This window comes from Pempheris klunzingeri, chromosome 5 (assembly GCF_042242105.1).
Source record: "Pempheris klunzingeri isolate RE-2024b chromosome 5, fPemKlu1.hap1, whole genome shotgun sequence".
NCBI lineage: Eukaryota > Metazoa > Chordata > Actinopteri > Acropomatiformes > Pempheridae > Pempheris > Pempheris klunzingeri.
The window spans coordinates 18,722,786-18,750,734 of record NC_092016.1 but is presented as its reverse complement, the minus strand read 5'-3'; the positions used below and the strand labels follow the sequence as shown (position 1 = coordinate 18,750,734).

The window sequence follows — 27,949 nt, the reverse complement described above, 5'->3', positions numbered from 1 at the left end:
CGTCGGACCGCCCACCGGAGCGAGGACAAAAACAATCGGCATCCCTCACACTGTGCTCCAGACACAGCAGCAGCTAAACCCACTTTTTATACCACAGGGCTTTTTTTTTTACGGACGCGGACACCACCGAGGGAGAGATGGTTTCCCCGGTAACAGTGGTAGGTATCCGCTTCAGCGTTCATATGTTTCACCCAACGTTACTAAATAGGAATAACACTGTTAGCTAGTTTAGCTAGACGAACTCTTCTGAGGATAAAATAATCCATCATTATTTCTATCGTTGTATCTTCAGGATGGACTCCGTCGAGTTACCGCTTCGGCGTCTAATGTCATATTTGCGTTATTATCCATAGCACAGCATGTCAAACTTTGTCTTTAAGGCCAGCGCATGCTCATGAGGGGATAATTGAATTAGCGTTAAATAAGACTGCCTGTTGGCTAAATTGAAGATGTCCAGCCAGGTGCCCTTGGACATCCGCGCTGTTGTCCTGTTGTCTCATTAGCACACCATGATGTGCTTGTGAATGTGTTACTGACTCAAAGCAGGAACTTTCCTGATCAGTTCCGTTTCCTTGAGATTTTGGCCCGTTTAGGAGGCGACTCTTCCCGCTGTTCCTGCTCGCTATTCCCCCCCCACACACACACACAGAAGGACGTTTCCCCACATTTCCAAAGGCTGTCCCTGACAAAAACGAAAACCTGTCATGTGACGACCTTTTTTTGTCTTTCTTTTTTTCCTTTCCTGTACCCTTCAGTAACGCATGCGCATGAAGCTCAGTGCTCACATTGAGGCTGCCTTTCTTTTCATCTTCTTTGCTGTAGCTGTGCTTTACATACACATGGACTCTGTTGTGTAGCCCGTCTGTTAGCTTTGTTGTGGCCCAAGTGCCACTGCAGGAAATTGGCAGTTTTGACAAGAAATGTGACAGCAACGTGAATAATTTAAGCCGTCCCAGCATCCTCTTACTTTGACAGAGCTGCTATGAAATTTTACCCCATTTGCAGGGACCATGGAGGATGGTGTGGTGTAACTTGGCCTGTAGTGAACCCTGACGGGAAGCCTGTGTGGTTGCTGTGAGAGGAGCCTGTGTGGAGGAATGCTTGCCATACTAACCGGTTGCCACAGTGATTAGACGATGCTGTGCCGGTCCGGGGTTTGCTTATAAAACTTTGCCCCCTCTGTTGCGGTGAAAGTAAATGTAGAGGCGCGCTGAGATAAAACTCTGGTGGACAGTGTATAGTCAGACACACATTAGAGTATGCGGGCTCACCCTCTGTTTCTGCTCAAAGTTCAAACAAATTGCAACACTGGATCATTTCTCCATTAGACATGGCTATAAATCTATTGTTCCATCCACCTAAAAGGCAGCTGTGTTTAGGCGTTCTTTTGAATCCTGACTATAAACTAGGTTTTGATAAACACCGCCACACTCCATCCATGCCATCTGGTGAAACAGACTGCTGTGCTCCTAAGGGAGCTGATCAACTTTTACAGATGATGTAGAATCAGCCTCTCAGAGCACATACAGTCTCAGACAAACACAGGCTGACCTTATTTAAGGTGGACTTTGTGCTTACTGGCGGGTGCCTGCTTTAACCTAAATGTACACTGCGAGTTTCACGTAGCTTTTTGGAATTGTCAGTACAATTACTGAAAGGTGTCTGATCACCGTCCCATGTCCCTAAATGTTTTTACAGCACTCAGGATCCCTTGTGGAAAGCTGCAGACTTGAGAAAATGACACAGTTACAAAGACACATGGTTGAACTGAGATCAAGTTGAGCATTGTGTGGAAGAACACCTGCATTTATTGTGCCGTGCTGTGCTGTGCTGTGCTGTGCTGTGCTGTGCTGTGCTGTGCTGCTTGTCTGCTGCTGACCTTAGCGTATCCTTGGAGTTAAAGCAGCTGTAAGTGGAAAGGAAACAGTGTTGTGTGATACTACATCTAAATAACGTTGTCAAATGACACACATGCCAGCTGTGCCTGCCAGGATTATACTGTTACAGCTCCCCGCTGCCAAATTGAGTACACAACAGTTTACAGGTCTTTTATATGTTTACGGGTATCAAGTTCCTCACACTGGGCTAGCGTATGACCCAGAATGGCTGAATAGATGTTCATCCTGGCCGATTGTTATTCAGTGCTTCAGTGCGGTGCTTTTGTTGGTTTGTGGTTGGTGCAAAAGCGTCAGCAACTAACAGCTGCTGGTTACTTCTTGGACTGCAGCTATAAGACGAGTTCGGGGTCAAGTAAGTTGCCAATTGTTTGGCCAGTTATAAAAGTGTGCAAATGAGTCAACATTTTAAGATATATATATATTTTTCCCCCACAAATAATGTAAGGTAATTAGCATTTTCAAGTGATCCTGCAGAATCTGTTTGCCTGAAAAGTGCATTAACTTGTAAAGCTAAAGAGGAACTGCATCTCTGTCGTTCAAAATAATCAATTGTGTCATAAGAATAGCTTGTTTGGTACCATTGTTTCTATAGTTTTGGATACCAGGCCACTTTGAAAAAGAGAGCCATTCAGTCCTGTTGTCTGTTCTATCAAAAAAAAAAAACATATTACTTGTTAGTGACCATGCAGATACAGTCAATCATTAACTATATTGTTGTTTAACAGGGGACAGAGACAGGTGTCAGCTGTATGTGCCACAGCACGTTTGCACACGGCCTTTCTTTGTAATCACGATAACACAATGATCCATGTCGTTTGCCTCCCAAATGAGCCACTATGTTTTGTTCTCTTGTGCAGGCGACAGCTGACTGTCAGCAGTCAGAGCTCATCGGCATGGCTAATGTCCCCTTCAGTGTCTCTGTAGACAAACTGACGGCTCAATCAATGTGAGTGGAGTAGGTTACAGCTGAGCCGATACCAAGCTACAGTCTCACTCAGGCTCAGGACATCAAACAGGAGGACAAGGCTGAGCCTGAAAGAAACAACAAAACGTCCGCTGTAGACCTGATTATGGATCCTGCCATGCACTTAGGCCTTCTTGATGTAGTAATTTGATGCGATCACGTTTTATCCTAATGGAGCATTTATTTGAAGAAAAAAATTAAATCAGATATCACAGCAGTAATGGCATCTGATTTGGCAAGAACAGTGATGTTCCCCAGACATTATCATTCTAATTCAGATACTTTTTTTTATTGAACATTAAACCAAACACCGTGGCCTATTTGTATTTCTAGTAGTGTTGTAGGCGTAGTATGTTGGAAAATGATACAATGAGATTAACATTTCTTAGAATATTTGACATGAGTAGCCTTTGGGTGCGTGGGTGCTGTTTGGTTTTCTCCTACTTGCAGCCTCTTTGTGTAGATACAGTAAGTTCACATGAAAAACAATGAAAAGGGAAACAGCAAAGTATGGCTCAAACGCACCATGAATAGGACCAAAGGTTATGGGAGTCTCTGACTTCCTCCCACCCTCCCTGGAATCCGTCACCCTCCAGATCCCTTACTAGACACTAGCGATCTGCATCTTTTGAGCATTTTTTCCCTTACAGATAACAATAAAACTCTCCGTGATCGCAGATCGTTGAGCCTAAATATCATTGGGCCTTGGGCTGCAGATCTCAGTATTCTTTCCCTACACTTTATTAAATAATAGATAGTCCCTATCTGTGTAATGATGATGCTTGGAACTACCTTCGAATCCCGACAGTACAACAGAAATATGGTGTGTTTTCTTGTGTCCTGCGCCTAAGTAGCCACCAGTGGCCTGGTAAACAGAGTTATGATATTGGCTAGTCTGGGAGCACTGCCAGTGCTGTCTCCTCTGCTTGGCACCCGTTTGGCCTTAATGGGATAGAAAGACTCACACTCACTCACACACACACACACACACACACACACACGCTTTTATCATTAGAATAGCTTTAGTCTTTATTCATGTCTCCATTTGTTTTATGAAGGCCAGGCAAAGCACACAGTGTAGAGGAGAGGAGTGCATTAGTTCACATTAAACACCTACTTTAGTTCTGCCTCAGTGGAAAAAATCCTCTTGAGCTGCTTGCACCTGGAAGAGAGTTGTGATATCCTAAATGGGTATGCAAGTGGAGAGCAAAACACTTTCTGTTTGTAGAAGCCACAGCATAGTGAAGGTTTCCCAGCTCATTTTGATGCTTATCTGAGTCTTGTCAGATCAGACTCTGGGCTCTTATGAAGGTGATGGTGAACCTGTTATTCCTCCTTTTCACTGCTCAACCCAAGAAAAAAAAAACTGCAAGTGCCATAAGTTGTGTGAGATCAAAGAGAAAAAGAAATTGACACACACATGCACACAGTGTCAGAAAGACGCCATGGTCACAGATATGTAATAATTAATCCTGTTACATGGCGCCATTTATTTAAGGAATCTAGCTCAAAGTACACCAACCCAAGTACACTGACAAATAAAATAACACCATTAGTTGTGGTGAAAAAAAATCTAATTACAGGCACAGGAATGGAAAAACACAGCAAGTTAAAGCACTAGTTGAAATCGATGTAAGCTCTAATTTATAATGCCGGATGTAATTGGAAATGGTATTCCACAGTTTGGGAGTGTAGATGAAAAGTGTCCAATTTAGGAGATCTGTGTGAACGTGAGGGCACATAAAACAACAGGGTGTTTGCGTTCTCTGCCGGTCCTTAGTTATTTTAGAGCTTCCTCTACTCTACAGTCAGATCTTAATGGTACAGAGAGCCAGTTGAGCTAAAACTGGGGTTTGAGAGTGACAGCCTTTACTTTGTAGATCCGTCAGGAGTCATTCATGCTTGAGAGGAACGCCCTAACCCTAACCCTAACTTCTCAGCATCCTGCTGGCTTAGGAATGGCCGCCCCATTGCAATATTTCAGGGAAGAAGTAATGGTCACTGTTTTGGTCACTCTGCGATGCACGATTTAAAGTTTAAATCAAAGAGGATAACACCTAGGCTTTTTGTGAGCATGCTTGTAACCATGTGTGAACTTGTTCCTTTACGAAAACGTCCCATTGACGTTAAACGAGAACAAGTTATTGAAACAGACTCAACACAAAGACACCAAGGCATTCTATAATAAGTAAAAGAGACATTACAGTAAGTGCTGATAATATCAGCTACACCAGGGCAGGCTTGGAGTCATTGTGTCTGATCCTGTGCAGTAATTTAGCCGTGTCTTTTATGGAGCAGTTGTGCAATCAGGGGCCTCCCCTTTTCTCTCTTCCTCCTGGAGCCTGAACCACATGAACTGGAGTGACCCATTTTCTGTCACCTCCTCCTTCTCACCTCGCCCCTCTCCCTTTAACTCACTTGTCCACTCCTAAATCCAGCCGTCATCTGAAAGCCAGTAACCTCATCTCACTCACAGCCCCCCTCCCCTAAAGCTTCACTTCTGCATGCTTCCTCCTGTTTCCTTTCTTCTCCCCTGCTCACTTATTTTTTAGTGAATGTTGCAATCGGAGCATCACTTTCCTTTGCACCAGTTTACGTTACTACACAGTGTTTGTGGAGAAGAGATGCAAAATGGCCATTTGGGACATCAAATAGCAGCCCAGTCTATTCAACCCTTTCCCTGTTGCACTATGACCCTTTTCTTCGTCCTCCCCACACTCCCTCGCTCGTATCCTCCTCATCTCGCCTCCAGTGATCTCGGCCCCAGTGAACCCTCGCTCAATTCCTCCCCCTCCCAGCTCAGCCTCTCCTTTCTTCTCCCTCTTTGATCCGCGGGGCCCTCTGCCACAAGCCCAGGAGCAGTAGGCGGGTGGTCATTTCAGAGGTGCTGTGAAACCTCTTTCTAGCCCTGGTTCTGTATTTTTGTGTCCCTGCTGGGGCACATTTATTTGGACAGAAAGGAATATGAGTCGTAACACAGTTGGGAAGAGGAAATTGAGACTTGAATATACTGCATAGTTCTCAAGAATATGATACAGAGAGAAAAGGTGAAGTAGAGGAGAAACAAAACCAAGATGCGGCGAAAGGTTACAGTGAGTCAAAGGGATTGTGTTTGAGCTCTTTGCATTTCCCCTTTTACCGTTTCTGTAGAGTTTCACTTCAGCTACAAAACACGTGCATTTGTCTGACACAGCGACATAAACTGGTGACCACGCGAAGCAAGCCTGCAGACTGCTCCAGTCCTAACTCAGACCATTCCCCCACACAAGGAGAAGTGCTTAGGCTTGCTACTTGTCGTTAAAGATGTTAGATAATGTTTCATTACACGCGTGCTTTTCAGGTTTCTGCTTCCTCTTGCGATACATTTCAAACCCTCGGCCAACCAACTGTGACACAAATAATAATGTTTGATTAATATTTAATCTGCTTTCAGGTCAAGAGTGAGGGCCCCAAGCTGGTGCCGTTCTTCAAGGCAACCTGTGTGTACTTTGTCCTATGGCTGCCCACCTCAAGCCCGTCCTGGTTCAGCGCACTGATCAAATGTCTGCCTATCTTCTGCCTATGGGTGTTTTTACTGGCACATGGCTTCAGCTTTCTAGGTGCTCACTCCAACGCCCGCAAGATCTTGGCAGGACTCATCTTTTCTGCTCTGGGTGATGCTTTTCTCATCTGGCAGGAGCAGGGCTACTTCGTCCACGGTGAGGAGAACGTGACACCTGTAACGTGACACATTATCGCTGAGTTTTTTCATTTATTCGGTTTCACCTCCAAATGAAGTGGCAACTTGTGTGATGAGACTGGTTCGTTTGATCACTGCTCTTGTCTTTTTGGCCTGTTAGACGTGTTGTGACTTGCTGTGACTTGTTGTGCTGAGATGTTGTTCCCAGTTCTCAGAAAGGACTTTGGTGACTACGAAAAAAAACAACAGGAACACTGGCTAGAACAACAAATCAAAGAGCCAAGTTGTAACAAACCTTATTATCCTTAGATTCCTTATGAATTAGATGAGCTGATTATCACTTCATCAGGTGTCGTGCCTAAAGCTTTAATTCACGATTGTCACATGAGGCTTTATTTTTCATTGAATAGATGGATAGGATGCTACTTTATAGGATTTTATTTCAATTTAAATCGTATATATATATTGTCCCACAGGCCTGCTGATGTTTGCCATCACCCACATCCTCTACTCCTCTGCCTTTGGGATGAAGCCCCTTAACCTGACTGCTGGCCTGGTGATCACTGGTGTGTCCTCTCTGAGCTACATGCTGCTGTACCCCTACCTGTCCGGCCCCTTCACCTACCTGGTGGCCGTCTACATCGGTCTGATCGGCTTCATGGGCTGGAGGGCGGTCGCAGGCCTGCAGCTTGCCAACGACCTGTGGACCTGGACCAAGCTGTCCGCCTGCCTGGGCGCCGTGCTCTTCATGGTTTCCGACCTCACCATCGCGGTCAACAAGTTCTGCTTCCCTGTGCCCCATTCGCGCGCCATCATCATGGCCACCTATTACGCCGCACAGATGCTGATAGCGCTGTCGGCCGTTGAGTGCCAGGACGCCGAGGTGGCCAGGAAGAGAACATGAGGTACCGTGATGTCTGCAGCGACCGGCCGCAAGGCTGGGAAGGTGCCAGCCGCCCCCCCTCCGGCCCTGAGTGATCATGGACACATCTCACTGCCAGATCCCCAACCCTCAACCGTCGTCTCAGTGCGGCGCTCCCACATCGTTGTTACCATGACGACTGGTCTGCTACAGCCTTCACATGGCTATCACTCAACTACCCCACTAGTATGGTAGTCTCACACCTGTCTTCTTACCATGAAGATGCGGTAGTATTACCTTCATCCTCTCCTGACAACAGTCCTACCTGCCTCTTCTAATCCTAGAATGGCTGTCTCTCAACTTAGTTAACCATGGAGACAAGTGTAGAAATATTAACCTGCTACATAGAGAGTATAATTTTACTTTTAACTGTTATGTTTTAATTCAAGGGGAGCATGTCACTAGGGACCTTCAAGGAATGTGTGTGGGAGAGTAATTGTGCGTGCATTGATGTGTGTTTGATTAACACTCTTACCTCGCTTTCCACACAGTCTCATCACACACGATCACCACACTGACTCCCACCACACACATCGTCTTCATGTGGTCCAACAACACAATCTACCATTTTAATTTTTTTTTGTTGCCTGAGATCTTGTTCAAAAGGGAGTATTTTGTTCTAACTGACTTACCCATGTTTGGCTTTTCACACCATCTTGCTGCGTGTTCCCCTGAATTAAGGGTGCTATTCGTAAAGTCAGGAGCATATCCACACCTGTTTTATTATCTGCAGTCCCTTCCATTTCAACAACCATGCGGCCTTTGTTCACTCCACTATTTAACATCCTCAACAAATCCACACCCAGTCTCTCTGGATGAAAACATAAATATGTCCTTGGATATCTAGATGTACAGAGAAAGAATAACAGAGACAGAAATAAAAACCAAGGCAAATAGGTGGAAAGGCAAGAAGGGAGAGCTGCGTGACTGCCATAACCACTGTGTATTGTAGTTTTGGTGACTGCACAATCCTGCTGGCACAAAGAGAGCACAGTAAACATTGCAGTCACAGTACACAGTATAACATGGTGAACAGTGCACCTGCTTCTCCTTTTGGTGTTAAGTCTCTCAGGCGTTTTAAAGTGTTTTGCCTGCCAGTTTTTCAGAGACGTAGGTGCAAATGTTGACATGCTTTCACACCATACACCTACAACCCCTGCTGGTTTGGTTATTAGGAAAAGTTGATGGGGGTTCTTATTGTTGGACTAGATCAGCCGACGCATGCTGTCACTGGCCTGGGAGCGTGTTACGAAGACTGAAAACTAAGGGCTGTATTACCGGCGGGAATCTCTCTGTTTATCAGTTCTCTCTCTGTGTGTGTATGTGGGCCTCAGAAGGCATTCACTCACTCATAACACACATAAACATGCACAAAAAAACATACACGTTGCCCAGGGGCAGCATGACTGAAAAAAAAAAAGCGAGATGAGGGATCTGGCTTGTCATGTGAGGGAACAGTTATCCCATTATTCCCAATAATTCCCTCTCACAGGACACTTCATCAGCTTTAATCCTGCAAAATCCACCCCAGCTAATCCCCGACAGGTTGGCTGATACTTTGTCTTTCATCCATCGCATATTTCCCCCTCTCACCTTTTCATTTTTCATTTTTTATTCACCCTCAGAAAATGATGGATGAAGTGTCTTACTGAACATTGAAGAAGTGTACTGTAACTCAGATGTCTATGTACAGTATATGCGTGTGAGTGTGTGCGCATGTGTGAGAGTGTGTGTATTGCCTTTGTCTCGGCTGTTGAGTGGAGGTCTGTGTGTGCCTGTGACAAGTCGGAACCAACCCAAGGCCACAAATGCTGTGAACCATCATACTTTATGCGGAATAGAGCCACTACTGGATATCTGTAATGTATTCTCACAAGGCTCTTGCTCTTCACACCAGATTTGTAACCTCTTCATGTGTTTTCTAGCATCCCCTTAATGTGTTAGCCAGGTAAGGGTGACTTTGGTGTTCAGGTCTGTGGGACGCGTTTTCATTTATTTATCAAGAGCAAAATGATACGATGAATTATTTTTTCAAACTCAAGACTCATCGGCCTTGGCTCATATTGAGTCTGAGTTTGAAAAAGTGATGAATGGTATCATTTTTCTTTTGATAAAGAACATGAAAACGGATGAAATCGGGTCCACAAACCCGAACACCATACAAGGGTTAATGTAGTCATTTCATTGGATACAGTACGTTCAAACTGTGTTATATGTATTCTTTATATTAAATTAGACTTTAATAGTAGGCATATCCGTTAATGGACGTGCCGCCTCATGACTATACCCTTAGCTGTAACCTAGTACATGCTGCTGGCCCTAATGATTGATACCATTAACAGTTAGAAATACAGACATTTTTATTACAAATGTGCACTAGCAATTGAAAGTATTAATCGCTAACAAAAACTAGCAAGGGGAGAGGCTTTGTTGTTTAATGGCTCAGTTCACATGCAGCTTAACGTGCTGTATATAAAACAAACTGGCATGGAAAAGAAACAGACCCATGTTATGGGTTCCTTCTGCTGGGTCAATGACCCCTGGAGCTGTCGGTAACACACCCACATACGCACAAAAAAAACCCACGCACACATCATAATGTGTTTATGCATCACATCAGCCACCATGACAGATCTGCAGGCAGACCATGGTGTTGACACTCAAACAAGTTTCTTCAGCAGCGGCACACGGGCAGTGTCTGTCCCTGACCGCTGTTTCACCAGATACTTCCTCAATCTCCTTTTGGCCTGTCTGCACGCTCATCAGCACCATGTTTCTGCTTTGTCAGTCAGAAGTGTTTCACCAGTCTGTCTCTGTGACCCAACCCACCTTCTGTTTTCATTTGTCCTTCCAGCATTGCTGCAAAGTCCTGCTTTGCAATACTGTCCCTCCTCTCATCTCATGGACCTCACCGGCAGAACATGTTCTGTCAACAACTAATATAAGCCTCTGTGCTGAAAGGCATCCACAGAGGCTTGCTTGCAGACGTGCAATTGTCTGATTACGCTGTATGAAGTACAGGAGTACAAGAAGAGATGCTGGTTAACATGATTGACTCTAGCATGCAGTCTAAGGTAAAACCGTGACAGAATGATGAGATTGAGTCTAGCCGTCTTAGTCATCCTTACTATGTGGGCAATTTATGTAAGCACTACTTTCTTTGTCTTCTGCCATGTACAGCCTCCTGACTCTCGTTCCTACTGTGCTAATGGCTACATGCCAGAAGACAGGCTTTTACTTTGAAGTGTTTCTGAGATTATTTTTATTGGCCAACCCACACTTTGGAAAGTCTCCATAACTTTGGGAGCTTATAAAACAAGGAATGAACTCAAATACCATACTGAGTCAGTAAGTTGCCAGTGATTATTCCTGTCCGGAGGAATTCATTTTGAATAGTTGCTCTGTTCTTTTTATTTCTATTCGACTTGGGTACCAAAGCTAAAAGCATAATAGAAAACTGAATTTATTTCATTGAATGGGACTTATTAGCGTGAGAGCCCTCTCGTGTATTAAGCAACCTTTTGTTTTGCAGGAGACAGAGGTCCCTCTCGTTGGTGCTGCAGTACACTCGACCTTCTGTGTAGGAAGGAGGTTATTGTTGAGCGATACAGTAGCTGGAATTAGGTGAGGAGGTGAAATATGACACACAGGGGAAGAGTCCCTTTCCATCCGGCCCGTTAGCTGCCATCCTGTCCCCCCCACAGATGGCAGGCCATCAGGCGCATCACTTTACCTCAGCCTGTCAACAACCCTGTTGTTCTGAGTTTTGTGTGTGCAGACAAAAGGGACCTGAGAGAGCTGTGGGAGGCCAGTATGGTCTGGCCCACGCTGTGAGTAATGAGCTGGAACCAGTAGCTGTAGCCTCTGAATAAGTTTGAATTGAAAGTTTTTTCTCTCTCTTTTTCTTCTTGCTATTATTTCTTGTGATCTTTGATTTGAATACTTTGCTGTTAACGTGCTGTGCCCATCACACAGCGGGCGACATTCAAAACACAGAGCTGTAAAGTTTGTACACCTGTCCTCACGAATGGCAAGCAGGTTGGGATGAATCCTGCATGTCAACACTCATCTACAGTGATGGAAAAGTAAACACTACACACCCAGGTGTTTTTATGACTACAACTGACAGCCCTCCGACATCAGTATGAGCCTGTGAGAACGAAGTATGTAAAAATAATGCTGAATATTCAGCTGTAGTGTTTTTGAAACAAAAGGATTGCTGTGTACTGTATCATTTAAAGTATACGCTCCCTCTTCCTATACTATTTGCATCTCTTTCTTTAAGAGAGAAAACAAGTTATTGTTTCGATGTTGAGGGTTTAAGCACAAGAAAGCGATGCATTGACGCGCGAGAGAATCATCTTATTTCTTTAAAAGGCATTAATTGCTCTTGAAGTGTTACAAACCTTTTTATAAAGTGTTATCCTTTTATTAGCAGAAAAGCAACCCCAAATATTACTTCTTCCTGTTACTGTGGAAAAAGCTGGGTTTGTTTTCCACAAATAATTTTTTTTTTTTTATTGAACGCCCATTACAATGCATCTCTCGACTTAATTTTATGAACAAATGTTTATTTTTTTCTCTTATTTTTATTCTATGATATACTTTACTCTGTTGTCCTTGATTTCACTTAGTGATTTATTTCATTCATGACTGTAGAAATGAAATAGTTTCTTTGCTGTAGTGAAACTGCTATGAATGTGAATATCTATTGGAGAAATAAATGCAATTACAATGCAACTTCAACACCACATCCTCTGGTCTTTTTTTGTTTTTGTTTTTACCATTGTTTCCTTGAATTTAGGGTGCCACATTCAAAATGTCATCTGATATTTATAGCTGTCTAGTGTTTTGTGTTTCTACAGAAGCTGTTGGCCCTCAGTAGCCAAAGTGCCATTAAGGCAGAAAGGACTGGAGGACAACAGAGAGCTCTGTTCTAGTAACTGCTGCACTCTATTGTCTGGCCGAGGTGGAAAATGTGCTTTCATCAGGCTTTAACCCTGTGGAAACTCATCCAGACTGCTACCGATGCTTCCTCTTGCCTTCTCCCGTTCTGTCTGCGTATTATTATTTTTTTTTTTCTATCTTCTCCATCTTTTTTTCACACACAACCTCACATCTCATAGTTTATTCCTGTAGGAACTGTGCCAGTTCTTTCCAAATGCGTCTCATTCATTGGCAGCCAAGGTCTTACCATCAAAGAACTCCAGTCTTCCACGAAAATAAGGCATATTTGTAATGGCCTTTTACAAAAAACAGGCTTGGTGACACTCTAATAATGAACTAGAATGAAATGATGCTGAATGTGAAAGGCACCACAATTATCACGCTGCTGTACAATATTGCACCATTCAAATTATGTACTGGAAACCCTTTTAATAGTTTTCCATCCTGTATCTCTTAGGTTTAGTCGGATGAATACAATGTCATCGAATGTCATGGAAAATGATCTGAAATTCACAGGGGTTTCACTTCCTTTGCAGCAGCCTTTTCTTTCTTTTAAATACCTCGATTGACTATTCAGGCTTTCTCTTCAAACTACTTCCACCTTATTGTGCCATAGCTGAGCAGTGAGGAGGTTGAAGGTACCGGTGACGTCAATTTAGTGCCTGTTGGTGCTTCATTGATTTGTAACTGGCAACCTGACACTGCCAGTCCCCTGGTGGCTCTATAGAAATGGAGTTTGTGTGAGCCAGAACAGTGACGTCAGGATGGAGAGGGGTTGTAACCTCTCTCTGTCTATTTGGCAGCTCCTTACCAGCCCACACTCACTTTCTCAAGTAGCAGCAGACCTCTCAGAGGCAATGCCCAAACAGAGGCTGTCAGGCCTCTTTAACCTGAGGGAAGCCATGACGCACTGCAGTCAGAAAGGCCCAGGAAACCTTTTGTTTCAACACATCAGAATTGAAATTATCAATCACAGTGAGGATAAAGTGGATTTTCAGAGTCAAAAGCGCAAATAAAATCTGTATTAAAACCTTATTTGATGAACATTGTCAGTCTTTTGTAAATGTTGTCCCAGAATCTTAATACAATGCAGCAGGGAGGTGATGCTGAACATATAGACAAAGCAACCAATGACTTAATGTGGCATGTTGATCACCTGGCCACACATTTGGGACAGTTGTAAACCTAAAAGGAAAGACCCAGCCATGTCTCTTTTGGAGCACAGTTCAACTATCTGTTTCTTACAGTTCCCCTGACTGTTTTGTGAAGGGCAGTACTCCAGATACGGAGCTGAGGTGATAGGTGATGCAGGAGATACTTTGCACTGTGTCAGACTGATTGTGACCTGGAGGCACATACAACATGACTGAAGATACCTTTGGTCAGCACAGCTTCTTGTGTTTAGAAACCGATATCCAATAGAATCTTCACATATATAGCCTTATTTGGGACATAGTAAATCTTGTGTGCTGAGCAAAGGGTTAAAAAGACCCTCTCTTGGAAGCAACTTTTCAGAAATTTACATTGTGCTTTACTTGCATTGTTCAATTCTGTCTCCTCAACTTCAACAAATGCTGCAGGTGTTGAGGCGTCACAGTCTCCTGAAACTTCTTCAATGACGAGTCAACCAGCGTCACAGGTTTCCATCACAGCTGCTACACAGCTCATCTAATATAAGGATAACACCTGCAAATCTGGAAGTAAGCACCTTACCGTGATTGTGCTAGACGGAAACATTAAAAATGTGCCTCTGTCCCAGTGCTTTCTGCACAGAGGCAGTTTTAATGAAAGTGAAATAATCTCTATTTTTGTTTGAGATACATTTAGAGGCATTTGTGCATTTTCATGTGTCATCCATAGTGGAACGCACTAAGGGAAACTGAGAAAGTGAGAAGAAGATGACATCTGGTAAATGGCTGCATTCAAACCCAGGGTATTGTATGTTATGCAGATTAACAAACTAAGCTACCAGGGCCACCTCAAAGAGAAGTAGGATTTAGGCTAATTATGTAATTGGGAGTGTGCACGCCGCTTTGCTCACACCAGCCTCAGACCCCAGTGTGGATGTGTGGATATGAAGCCCTGTGTACTTGGGGGTGAAAAAAGTGGAAATCCTTGATTAAGGATGAAAGTCAAATTCGTTTATAGAGAGAAAAGCATTTGTGACTTAGACAGAAAGGACAAACTCTCTGGCTTACTGAGCTGACTAATGAGTAAAAATCCCTCCAACACACCAAACATTAATCTGCTCCTGGAGCAGAATGCCTACACAGGGATGGGAGCAAGTCTGACTCCTAGTGGTCATTTGATCCATTACCAGAGCCTGGGAAACTTCAGTAGGAGAGTTGAAAGATGAGGGAAAAACAGCATTTTGACAAAATAAATCAATAATAATCAGAAATTTGAGCCAATAAAAAATCTGAAGTGTACATTTCTGATTTCCCAAAACTCGAACCACAGCTAAAATCATTGTTAGTGGCAACAGTACATGCAGAATAAGGTCAGTGGTCGATCAAAGTGCATCCATTATAGCAATACTTGAAGCAAACTTCTTACAAAATAAGCTTCTCTTTTTTCGCCTGGTTAGTCAGGCTCTCCAACAGACCCTTGTCATCCTTATCTGGAAGACACATCACATATAGAGAGTTACAGAATGAGACAAGCAAGGCGTAACACACTAAAACACTTGTTTTTGAACTGACCCATGATTTCACTGCTTCCTCTCTCTCGAAACTCACCAAATATGACCAGGTTGCAGGAACACTTGGCCCTCCCCAGAGGATTCTCCATCACCAGAGTGTATATTCCGCCATCTTTGGCTCCACAGGTGGGGATGATCAGGGTGCACACGCCGTTGGCTGTGCTATGCCAAAACCGAGGGGAGTCAGAGATCTTCGACTCCCCCTTATACCAGCAGGCCTATGTGGGAGAATTACCAATATCATTATTACCTTAGGGTGGTGTGGCAAATACACAAATGCTTCAGGTAGATGCACAACACTGATATCTGTCGACATGTCCTTCATACCTGTGGCGTTGGCATGCCCTGATAAGCACAGCTCATGCTGCAGTCGTTGCCTCTGCAAACAGCGTGGTCCTTCAGCGGCAGCAGGAACGTAGGCTTAACCTGACGCGGTGGTGAGGCGTATTCCTTCAACTGAAAGCTGCTGATGCACTCTAAACACATCAATACAGACATACACAAACAGAAACAAATACAAGACGACGAGTATCAATTTAACATGCTGATCAATGATAAAATACTGAAACCGAACTTCTTTCGTTGTCACCTTTCTCCTTGGCGATGATGAGTGGCTCCTTTGAGTCCAAGGGATCGCTGTCTCCGATAGAGTTCTGCGCGATGACTCGGAAGTAGTACTTCCTCCCAGGGAGCAGTCCGGTGACAGTGTACTTGCTGCTGAAGACACACTCGGCCACGGTGAACCAGGAGGCAGTGCTGGTGTCACGTTTGAGGATGACATAATGTGCTCCCTCGTCATCGTCTGCCAGGTCTGGGGTGTGATCCCACTGCAGGGTCACTGTGCCCGGAACCTCCTCTTCTAGGCGAAGGTTCTTCGGGGGTCGAGGAAAGTCTGAGAGAAAGACAATGAGGAGAAGAAATGTTTTATTTTATCCAAAGCCTACAGTCTGGTGATTTGAAACAGCACTCTGCGTGGTCTGAAAATTTCGACACAGCCATGATAGCTGATTTGGAAATGTAACCTCTGATATACACTGTTGCCCATAAAGTTGGAATAATTGTTCAATACCCCCAATTTTGTTAAAGCCTGAATACACAGTTTGCAAAGGTTAATTGTGGTTTAAGTTTCACTGTGATATGTTTGGAAGAGTTTGATCAATAAAGTTGAGAAGAGGTAAAAAATCATTTTATTCCAACTTTATGTGTAGTAAAGTGTAATATATACTTTGGGGGACTGCATTATTACAAGATTACATGTAAACCCAATCAAGCCATTGTCACCTGTAACCCTGACATTGACGTCATAGTGACCCTCTCCATAGTCATTCTTCAGGTGTGCACGGTAGATGCCAGAGTCGGATCGCTGACAGGTAGAAATGAGGAACTGGGAGTGGTTCTTGCTCTTGGTGATGATTTCCCCTCCTGTAGTGATGATGCCGTCCTTGAACCAGGTCACCACTGGGGGAGGTGAGGCCTGTAAGGATGAAGAAAGAAAGGATTGAAGGGTATGAATTCATTTAAAAGGATTCATTGACTGATTGATAGAAAGGATTGTCAGAGTCTCACAGTGAAGCTGAGGTGAAGACAAAGTACTGTTCCAGCTCTGACCACCATCTGGTTCTTCAGTTTCCCCTGGAGGTCAAACCTGGGTGCCACTGTATAGGAAAAAAAAATCTAAATAAAGACAAAACACAGGAGAAAATAGGAGACATGCACATGAGAATACATGTCATATTACCAGGTGGAGGCATGGCCAGTACACCCTCTGCCAGCTCAATGGGCTCCCCCACCCCTCCTTCATTGACAGCCCGGATACGAAAGTGGTACTTCATCCGCTCCTGAAGTCCTCCCACATTGAAGGCAGTGCCGCCGATGGGAATCTTGGTGGCCTTCATCCACTCTTTAGCATCTTCAGGGCGAACCTCTAGGATGTAACCCGAGGGCTCGTCTCCCTGCTCTGGAGGCGTCCACCTCAGAGAAATGGAGGAGTTTGTGGAATCAGACACACACAGGTTCCTCACTAGGCCAGGAGCTCCTTTAAGGGGAAAGACAGATTCCATTTTATATTAAATAGTCTAGATAGTATGGATACAGAGAGGGAATCAAGGATAAAAAAAAATGAAGGAGGCAGTGAATGACTCACTTATTGGATCTTTGGCCAGGACAGAGTTAGAAATGGTGCTGGGACTACTTGCTCCAGCCCTGTTTACACTGGTGACTCTGAACTCATACTCCACATCCTCCACCAGCCCTTCCACCATGAATTTTGTATCTGAAAGCAATAAAGCAGACACAAATTCAATATGTGCAAAGCAACTAAAAACAGAGGGTGAATGTAAGAAAGGAACGCCTATGCTATAAAATAAAAGCAAGAATTATTTGAGTCAAATGTCTTTCGAATCTAGAATGACCAAATATGACAACAAAACATGTTATACTGGCCCGGGTCTGACCTGTCAGCAGCTCCTTGTTGACCTGTAACCACATGTTACTCCCCTTCTTCCTCCTCTCCAGGATGTAGCCCTGAACTGGGGCTCCCCCGTCGTGAGCTGGAGGTGTCCAGCTCACTGTCATGGTGTCCTTGGTTATGTTGGACACCTGTGGCTGGGACGCCGTGTCTGGAGGCTCTGGGCAGGTGGATTTAAACAGGAGAAGTGTTCTCAAACGCAAGATAGGAAGGAAATAGAATATATCTGGTGAAGAAGGCAAATTTGACAATGAAATTACGACTTTTAATGGCTGTGATGATTGTGGTGATATTGAAGTGTCACCTCTGGACCCCTCAAACACTTCTCTCTTTTCTCTAAGTCTCTTTTGAACAGAAACCTTGAGAGATGATTTTGATGATGGCATTGATGATGGTAGATTATAGTTTAAGGACCGTCTCACCTACAGGCTCTCCAGCGCGCACCTCCTCTGTCTCAAGAGGGTCACTCATTCCCTCCACGTTGACGGCCCTGATGCGATACTGGTACGCCTGGCCCTCCTCCACTTTGTCATCGCTGAAGACGGTGCTGCTGCTGTCTACTTCGCCAACCCTGTTCCAGGACTTCTTACCCGCAGAACGCCGCTCAATCACAAAGCTGGTCACTTGCTTACCCCCGTTGTCGCGAGGAGCCTTCCACTTCATCTTGATACACTTCCCTGATAGCTCGAGGAACTCTGCTTTTCCTTGTGGGGGCTTAGGATGGTCTGGGGAATGTAACAAATACATGTGATAAGTATTCCGATTCTGCATTATTAGAGAAAATGAAAGCTTTCTCAATATCACCCACCAATCACATTGAGGTGCAGGTTGGCAACAGCAGTGCCACAGTCACTCTTCAGACGGAGCATAATTGCTCCACTGTCTTCTCGCACACATCTGGCAAACAGGAATGAGATGAGAGGGAATATTTAGAAACCGTGTACCATTTTAATTTGTATGTGTCTTATATCTGAGTGGATGACACCCTCTGGTGCTCACCCACCTGCTGAGCACCAGCGAGGTGCCGTCAGCTGCCCGCTCCACCTTGGTCCTCTCATCGTCCATGACCTCCACTCCGTCCTTGTACCAGGTGACCTTGGGAGGCGGTTTGCCTTTGTAGGGGATCTTAATGGTGGCTGTCTGGCCTGCCTTCACGGTCACAGGTCGGGCCCCCAACAAGTCCAGCACAGAAGAATCAATTTCTGGAGGGTCTGGGAATGAGGAGTAATACAGATTGGGATGTTATTCTTACAGGTTTTTGGATTCAAATGTCAGCTTTTATTTCAATTTCATTGTGGATTTAGTGTATAGGATTTGGAAATGGCTGTCCTTGGCAACTCGTAGAGGTGTCATAAGGGATACCGTCTGGATTTAAAGAAAAAACACTTTTTGTTTCCATGACAGTGGCAGGAAGTTTGTTCCAGTAAGTGTCAGCCCCACCTACTAAATACACGCACACACACACACACCTGCAATAGTGAGTACAGCCTCGCTCTCAGCCCCCTTGGCTCTGAAGGTGTACTTGCCCTCATGGGCATCAGTCACATTGGAGAAGATCAGCTTGTGGACAGCCCCCTGTTTGACCACCTGAACCCCACTCTTCTCACAAATCTATCAAATGTAACACAAAGGAAAAAACACAATAATATAATATAATATAATATAATATAATAATTAGGTGGGCAAGTTAATGCGTTAATTAATTAATGCCTAATTATTTTATCGCGCATTAACACAGTTGTTTTTATTATTTTGAAAGTCTGTTGCTCAGTGGCTCTGAATACGCACACAGACAAACCATGGGTCACAGGAGGGGGGGGATGTTGATAAGTATTGGCTTGGGATGGGCGTCATCACACATCTCAACTACTGAGAGCATTTGGGGTGGGCCTTAGGTTGCTGTCACACCAGAGCTGTTTAGTCCGCTTTAAACGGACCAGAGTTCGTTCCCTCGGATAGTCTGCTTCGTTTGGGCAGGTGTGAAAGCTCATCTGAACTCTGGTGCGGACCAAACAAACTAACTCTGGTCCGCCTGAAAATGTGGGTCTCAGTTCGCTTGCAACTGAACCCTGGTGCGGTTCGCTTACAGTGGGAAATGCAAACGGACTCTCCAGCGAACCAAAGACAGGAAGTGACGTAGAGTGCAGCGCCAAAAAAACAAAGGCCGTTTCTCAATACCAAGTACGCCAAGTCCGGACTTGCATACTTAGAAGTTCGGCAAGTTTGAACTCGGAAGTTCGGACTCTGGAGGACGCAGGATGTCACTCTGCTTTTGGAACAGCAGCGGACTTGATGATGTCCCCATCTCAGCTCTCAATACGTATCTACTCCAGTTATCGCCATTAAAATATATTTACGATAAAAACGAAATATGATATTACACATAACTCTGCCTCGTTTGTTTCCGCTTTAAAAACCACACTAACATTTAAAAAATATTTTTTTTTAAATTTCAAGTAGGGTGTATGTTGTCAAATCGTGCATAGATTTGAAATTTAAAAACTATAAACTAGGATAAAAGTCTTAAAACTACATCCAGTAACATAAAAATTGTAGTGTTTTCACAATGAAAAAACTGTTATATGCTTTGCCCGCCATTTCTACTATTGCCGCTGGCTGGTACGAAAAGTATTCTGGGATGCATCGCTGTCAGAAGTCCACACAAGTCACCACCCGATGCATCCTCGATAAAATGGGCGGAGCAAGAACACATCCGGGCATTTGAACCGTACTTGGCGTGATGCGGACTTTGAATTGGAACAGTACTTGGTCTGCGAGTGATGACGTTTCACAAGAACACAAGAAAACAAGTACGGACAAGAACGCAGATTGAGAGAGGAAGTGAACCAAAGAGAGGAAGTGACGTAGAGCGCAGTGACAAGCAACAACGCGAACAGCGCGAAGCCGAAGAAGCAGGTAAACACAGAAAAAGTAGGAAGATGTATCATGGGCAGACGTGGAGTAGTTAATCGCGATTAATCGCAGAAAATCATGCGATTAATCTAGATTAAAAATTTAAACGTTGCCCAGCACTTATAATAATATAATTGTGTGGTTAATAGAACTTCCCTAGCATGCTAACCTTTGTAGGTTAACATGTTTTCATGCTAACATGTGCTATCAAACAATCACCACACAAAAAGCACAGCTGAGGCTGATGGAAATGTTAATAGGTTTGACCAGTTTGGACACATTTGAATTTAGACTGATGATGATGATGCTATAAGACAAGTTAAGGAATTACCAAAGTTATTACAGTTCATCTTAAGATATGAGTGTCAACAAAGTCATTACATGTGATGAGGTCCTGATGGGTGAACGGGTCAAAATTACAACTCGAGACCGGAGCTCGATGCTGGTGTTATGTAAAGATGTTGATAACTTTTTTTTAAACTCTTTATGAAGGGTTAGGATTTTGCTAGTATTCTTTGGGGTTTACTTTTTTAGGTTTAGGGTTACTTGCCAAGTTTATTGTGGATTAGAAACTGAAATGCACATGATGTTGAATCAGGTCACAAACACAACAAAAGCTTGGTTCAAAATATGTCCAGGTGAGTTAGGAAACTTTGCAATTTGTCTCGGCAAACTATGAAATATATGCATTATATATATGGACACACTTTGAGACAATTTTTAATTGATCGACAATTTATATTAGTTCTAAATTTCACAGAAATTGATCCAGTATTTTAGACACTTCATTAAAAGCCAAAAATGTCAATCTGCTTTGGAGGAAATCTGTTTTTTAGAGGGGACCTCTCTAACTCCAACCCTGTCACCTCATTACGTAACCGCTCTTACCTCCACTCCATCCTTTAGCCACACTCCGTCCACCTTCTCATCATCAAGAACCACACACAGCTCTGCAGGAGAGCCTGTAGGACACTGAGCATCTGACATCCCACTTTTCACTGAGGCAAAACGCTCTGAAAACACGAAAAGAAAAACAGCTTATTCTGGGTCTTATTTATGAGTAATGTTCCAGTGTTACACCTTAAACAAGCTGTCTGACCGTGAAAACAAAAAACTGAAATCATTACCATCCACGGTCAGATTGGCAGAAGTGACATATTCATGTGTATCATGGTCCTGAGTGCAGATGACCGAGTACTCCCCCTTGTCTGTCAGCTCACAGTCCTCGATGATAACCTCTGCCCTCTTTCCCTCTCGCATGAAGATATAGCGACGGCTCGCTGTGATATCACACCCATCTTTCAGCCAGCGAATGTGCACATCCTTGGAGCTCATTTCACACTCCAGGCGGGCCTTGCCTCTCTCCTGCACACGGACGTTCTTTAAGTGGCTGGTAAACTTGATGGGAATCCCTGAAAAAATGTGTGGATATGAACAGAATTAATTTTGATCTTCGGTTTTTCCTTTTATACTGAGTTTCAGCCCATGGTTGTAGACCTTCCTTATAGAATTATAGTTAAAGAACAAGACAGACAGAGTCTACCCATGAATAACTGTAATTAACACAACCTCAATTATTATGCTTCTGTTCCTGCAACCCCAGAGGATAGCCACATGTCCTTGTGAGGATATTTACATGCCCCAGCTTGCACCTTGGGCAAGTAAGTATCTTGTTAGACAGAGCTGTAATAAATGAGCTTGTTGTGAGGAGGGATTTGGTTGGATTACTTTCAACTCAGCACTAGGAGGGAGGATTTATTATGCTACACATACGTCTTCATTTGGACGATAGAGGGAAGATGATGTTTTTTAGCATAGCTATGAAGGAACACAGCCCCTAATCTCATGGGAGGAAAAAAAGGCAGTAACTGCTCATCTCCACGGAGACTGAAGGAGGAAGTTTGTTTCTTTAGAAATGCTAGCTCCACTAAAACTGGAAGACACAGCCCTTTTGGGAAAAACAAAACATAATAAAGCATATCACAAAAAAAAAGTACACATAAAAAAAAAAAAAAAAAAGAAAGTTTTTTTTATGAGGGCGAAGCCAATAAAATACTTGTCCGTACGTTCTATGAAAAGTGGCACGGTAGCGGTGAGGTCTCCGATGCTGATGGTGTAGTCTCCTGTGTCGCTGACTTTCACATCCTTAATCTTCAAAGTGTAGGTCAGACCATCCTCAGACAGGGACACGTCGAACTTTTCATCTCTTTTTACCTCCTTTCCCTTTACCTGCCAAAACACAAACACTTCTGGGAAAGCTATTTCCATATTCCTTTTCAGTCGTGCTAATTCCCTGGTGTTCACGACTGCCTTGGATGTTGTCAGAACATTTGTGTGCTCTTTTCATCTGGGTTACCTCGATGCCAGAAACTCCTAGAAATGTTCCTTGAGAGCACATTCTTAAATCTCATCCTAGACAGAACACTATATGCTTGTAGCAGTGTTTTTAATTCCCCCAGTGTGTCATTTTCAGTCACACACAAACCTTCCAGACGAGTGGTGCATCTGTCTTCTTAGAGAGACGGACCTCAAACACGGCAGTCTGGCGCTCTGTCACTTTCTTGGGCTTGAAGTCGGACAGGAATTTCAGAGGTTCATCTGAAAGATAGGATAGTAAACTGCTTTTTAATTGTATGATTGAAAGTGTATGAACTACATCATGCAAACTCTTCACTGGAAAGGATCCCAGGACAAATAAAGGCATTTGTAAGCTAGAAAACACGTCTGGTAATCAGTGCTTTGATATGTGGGTGCGCAGACAAATATGAGACAACTAATAAAGCTCCAAAGAGAGACGACCAGCTCTGACGGGTCGAAAATTTAAAATTATTAATTTTTGTCTATTCATGTTCTGGAGATGGACAGAAAGATGACAAGGAACTACCTGTTAAACAACATATTACACGTGTATAATAAGAGACAGTGACACTAAGAGGAGGTAATGCAGTCAACGATGGCTTTGTCTCTTGGAGTTATGAGCAGTGGGAAGGACTTGAGCTCCATCCTGCACTTGCCTATGACGTTAAGCCTGGCTGACAGCCTCGTGTCTCCAACCTGCAGAGTGTAGGTGCCCATGTCACTGAGGCTCACGCTAGAAATGCACAGCATGTGTTTGGTTCCCATCTGTTTCACTACGTATTTCCCATGAGAGTACTGGATCCGAAGCAGCTCTGCGCCCTGAATCGTAAACAAAATGTCTGGATGAGGGGAGAACTCACAAGTTTTTCATGTAACTGAAACTCTCTATATGCAAAGTTTAAAAAAACAAAAACAAAAAACAGACAGACACATCAGTTTTACCAGAAACCACTGCATCCTGATGTTTGGATCCTTCAGTTCCAGGATGGTGTCGAAGACGATGTTGGCGCCAGCTTTGGCAGTGATGTCCTCCAGGGGCTTCAGCACACGCACCGTCTGGTAACATATCAAACGCTTATTTACGGGTTTTAAACACACCACCAAAAATGACAGCATGACTAAGGATTTTCCCAACGTCACATTAGTTGAATTGAGTGTTGCTATGAGACATACCTTTGTTGCTATGGCTGTTTGACATTAAACTTTTCCTGTTCCATTGTGCTCTATTTTAAGCAGTTTTTCATATCACATCCCCAAACCCCCTTTTTTTCTTTCTTTTTCTTACATGATCCTGTAATGAGTAAACAAGCTCTGTGTGACAGGCCCACCTCCACCTCCACTTTCTTCTTCATCTCCTTCAGCTTCTTGAGGATGCCTCTGAAGTCAGTGAAGCCGTGCTCGGCACAGATCCTCTCGTAATCCCTCTTGTCAGCTCCAGCCAGGATCTTTAACATTTCCTCCTCTGTAGGTGGCCTCTTCTCCTCTCTCTTCTCCACACTTCTGCACAGGGAGAAAGATCTCAGATGGGAACACACACATGTGCATGCATTTTATGCCACACTTGTGTCTGACAGTATGTCTGACAGTGTATGCATATGTGCAGTGACAGCTCAAAAGCATCCTCCTCTTCCCCTGCAGCAACATTGGTACACAGTGGGGCTCTTTAGGTCTTGTCCTGTAGCTATTTCTGGATGCATGTGTAAAATAGATCTGGGGGTGGATTTAAAGAAAGCTCCATCGCACCTCGACAAGTTTCGGGAGTGTCACCACTAGTATTAGACTACAGGTGTGTGCTCCTACCGTTTCTTCAGCATCTTTTTGAAGTCCAACGCTGGATCTAGAAACACAGACAGAATCATCACCTAAGGCACTGAGCGAAAACAGCAAGCAAGTCACTAAATATCTCAGGAGGTTCACACAGTGTATCATATGATAAGGCCAGACTCACTTTCTGTTACAATGAGGGATATTGAGTAGATGGCTTCTCCATGCTTGTTGGAGGCAATGCACTTGTAGACATCAGCATCCTCCAGGGCCAGGTCTTTTATCTTTAGTGGAGGAAATACAGGTTACATAAAATGTAAAAAAATTAAATGGCTTTCTTGATGCCCACTGTAAGACTATTAAAGCTGTCATACTGTGATTACATCATCTGGTCACTTTAAATCCCACTGCAGTACTTACTTGGGGCAGAAGGAGGCAGTGCCAAGCTGGGAATACCCAGTGAAAATTTTGTGCTGCAACTTAACAGTCATCCCTCAGTAGAGAAACAGATGGCATGGGGAGATGCATATGTCAGCACCCACAAGTTAATTGCTTTATAATAGCTATTTAAGCTTCACTTAAGCTCCCCGGCTGGTACCGAGAAAGCGCTAAATCCACTCCAGAGTGGTTATAGATAAAAGGATCAGAGAGTTTTTTTTTTCTTTCTAGCTACTTTTCCTCATGATGCATGGTTTGCTGTCTCAGTTGACAGCACCAAGATGGCAGAGCCCCAGGCTTAATGATTGTTCAGAGCCACTGCCCTCTTCAGCAGTCCGTTATGGTCACTTTTACCTTTTAAAGCGATGGAGCTTTTGACCATGAACTGCATCCTGGTAAATGCATTCAGATATACACGTGGAGTCATTAAAAGAAACACTTGCAGATACGGGTGCTCCAATCACACACTGCTCTTTTAAAAATCAATGGCATCTGAGTAAAAATGTGATGATTTGGGTTTGTTCTCAAAGGCAAGAACCATCCTGTGTGAGTAACTGGGCTAGAAGATGAGCTGTGCTGCTACAGTGACAAACCTTTAGTATATGCTGATTGTTTATGTTGTCATAGAAGGTTTTAGTCCCATCAGACAGTGGACACCCGCTGGCTCGTTCCCAGTCCACACTGGGCTGGGGATTCCCTGTCAGCTTGACCTTGAACACTGCCTTGTCACCTATGAATGACAGGTCAGGTTAATTCAGCTTGAGAAAAGTGAGTAGCAGAGTGAGAGTTTTCTGCAATTATTTTTTTACAACCAAACATTAAATCATATTGGAGCAATTGTGTATGAATGTTTAATGTACATCCCATCAACAACAACAACTCTCTCGCCATTTGCTGGTGTCCTACATCAACCTGTGAGTTTTAGGGCAACCAGCGAATGCTAATGCTATGGCTACTCATCATCGTTCTGCATATTGTGACAGGCTATCTTCTGCAAGCCTCTTAATCTATAATTCACAGCCTGGGTGAATAAGGCTCAAACAGCCATAGTTTGTGCAGAAAGGCAAAGCAGAAGCACCAGCACGTCTGTCTCTCTGTCACAGTAACTTTGTGAGCCGAGAATTTGATCAGAGTGGATTTATTGTTCCTTCACCCAGAGAGACAAATGGTTTTCTAAAGTTCACACATAGCAGCTAACTTTTACTTCCCTTGTGTCATCCAGAGTTTCTTGGCACACTATGGGCAAAAGCCTAAAATTAGCTTACACGTAGCTCTCATACAGTCTCAAGGGCTCACAGTTGTTTATGATTCAATGTGAGGGGAGATATTAGGGGACTCGGAGGGCGTATCTCAAAATTTCAAGGTGTTGCAAGACGAAAGGAGCGGTTCACCTCACCCTCTTGAGCAGTTATGGGGCGCAGCTTCTCCTCAAAATCTGGGACAGACTCTCCTTCTGGGATCTGGGGGGATTTCTGTACCTGGCTGAAGCACTCCACCGCAGCTGAAGTCTTACGCTGAGTCCCAGAGTGCTCTGAGGGAACATAAAGGGCATCCACATCGCAGTTATGAGCAAACAGGCAAACTATGCCAGAGCAGCCTCACATGCAAATGTGATATTATCATTATGACTTTGAATTTTTTTTTCTTCTTTCTGTTGCCCTGTAGTTCTTATTACGTCGTTAATTAGCTTCACTGTTGGTCTGCATTTGGCCAGGAGCTAAAAATGGCTTTAGTCCCCAGTGTGGGCACCCAGTGCTAGGGTCTAGGCAGAAAAGGTCGATGTTCTGGACAATGAGACAGGTAAGAAATGTCAGCTAAAGCTGCTTTTTAATCATCTCATGTTCATCAATTATGTCACTTAACTCAGTGTAACTCTGGCAGAGGGGTCCTTCATGCCGCAGTAATTAAAAGGGCTTTAACAAGACAGCAGAGAGCAGAGAAGATTATCTTGGTGGATAATCCCTACCCTCCATGGTCCTTGACAAGCCCTGAGAGACTTTTCGGAGCTTGGTGGAGCTCGTGGAGGAGGTGAAGGTGGAGGAGGTGGAGGAGGAGGAGGACATTTGCATCTCACACATCTGCTTTATCTGACCCATCTGCTCCATTCTGCCCCCAGTGGCCTGGAGAAGTTCTGCCGCCATGATGATGATGATGATGATGCTGATGTCAAGGTGATGCGTTCCTGGTCGTGACACACACAAACAGAGATGTTAAATGATAGTTTTACTGCAGGCGGATGAGCCTCATTTGACTCTTAACTCTGCTGGGTCTTGCCGTGCATGGCAGCTTTTAGTCTTGATATACTGCCCCTGTTAAATAAGGAGGACCAGATTGACAGAGGACAATCCAAACCATCCTCTCTAAATTCACACACTGATGCAGCTAATATCCCGTTGTGTACTCATATAGCAGATAGTGTTCTCATAGAGCTGGCATACAGCTTGTGTTTGCGTACCTGGATGGGTGTGAGTGCATGCTGGAGTGTTTGCGTACGTGTGCATGTATCAAGCACACGTCTTGGCTCTGTCTCGCTGGTAATTGGGTTTGAGTTTCCCGAAGCATGCACCAGAAATGATTGAAACTCGCCTCCCTTCCTCTCCTTGTCCCCTGCCCTTTCCTTGCTCTATCATCCTGCTTTCAACGGTGACTACAATAGTTCTTTGCTTTTGCCAGGCTCATACAAAGATCCAATTAAAAAGGTAATCCACACACCTGCTGTGTGAGATAAAGCATTGTGTTTGTACCACAGATGAACTGTGCTCTTATGCTCTTACTCTGAATTTAGGATTCCTCTTTCATGCCCAGTCCCCATTTCTTCCCTCCAGCTTGTGTGTAAGCTGCGCATTGGCGTGTGTGTGCACTCTTGCCCACACATCATATATACTTTACCAGTGGCTG

The 27,949-nt window shown here is 44.0% G+C and overlaps 2 protein-coding genes across 2 annotated transcripts; one reads left to right on the top strand and one right to left on the bottom strand.

Moving 5' to 3' along the window:
• Nucleotides 1-78: 78 nt before the first annotated feature.
• tmem86a (transmembrane protein 86A) lies at nt 79-9,419 on the top strand. The gene is made up of 3 exons (XM_070830830.1): nt 79-158; nt 6,296-6,560; nt 7,018-9,419. Exons 1-3 carry the CDS (start codon nt 138-140, stop codon nt 7,443-7,445), a joined length of 714 nt encoding a protein of 237 aa, XP_070686931.1. The 5' UTR covers nt 79-137; the 3' UTR covers nt 7,446-9,419.
• A 5,543-nt stretch (nt 9,420-14,962) lies between these two features.
• LOC139201278 (immunoglobulin superfamily member 22-like) lies at nt 14,963-27,192 on the bottom strand. The gene is given in 25 exon segments (XM_070830553.1): nt 14,963-15,030; nt 15,149-15,329; nt 15,439-15,567; nt 15,681-16,003; nt 16,393-16,585; nt 16,678-16,766; nt 16,850-17,146; nt 17,255-17,383; nt 17,565-17,738; nt 18,001-18,303; nt 18,387-18,475; nt 18,582-18,789; nt 19,048-19,189; nt 21,380-21,504; nt 21,619-21,903; nt 22,558-22,720; nt 22,977-23,089; nt 23,506-23,668; nt 23,792-23,905; nt 24,178-24,339; nt 24,634-24,680; nt 24,789-24,897; nt 25,645-25,781; nt 26,448-26,582; nt 27,018-27,192. Coding segments are annotated over 25 exon segments (4,053 nt in total).
• Nucleotides 27,193-27,949: the final 757 nt, after the last annotated feature.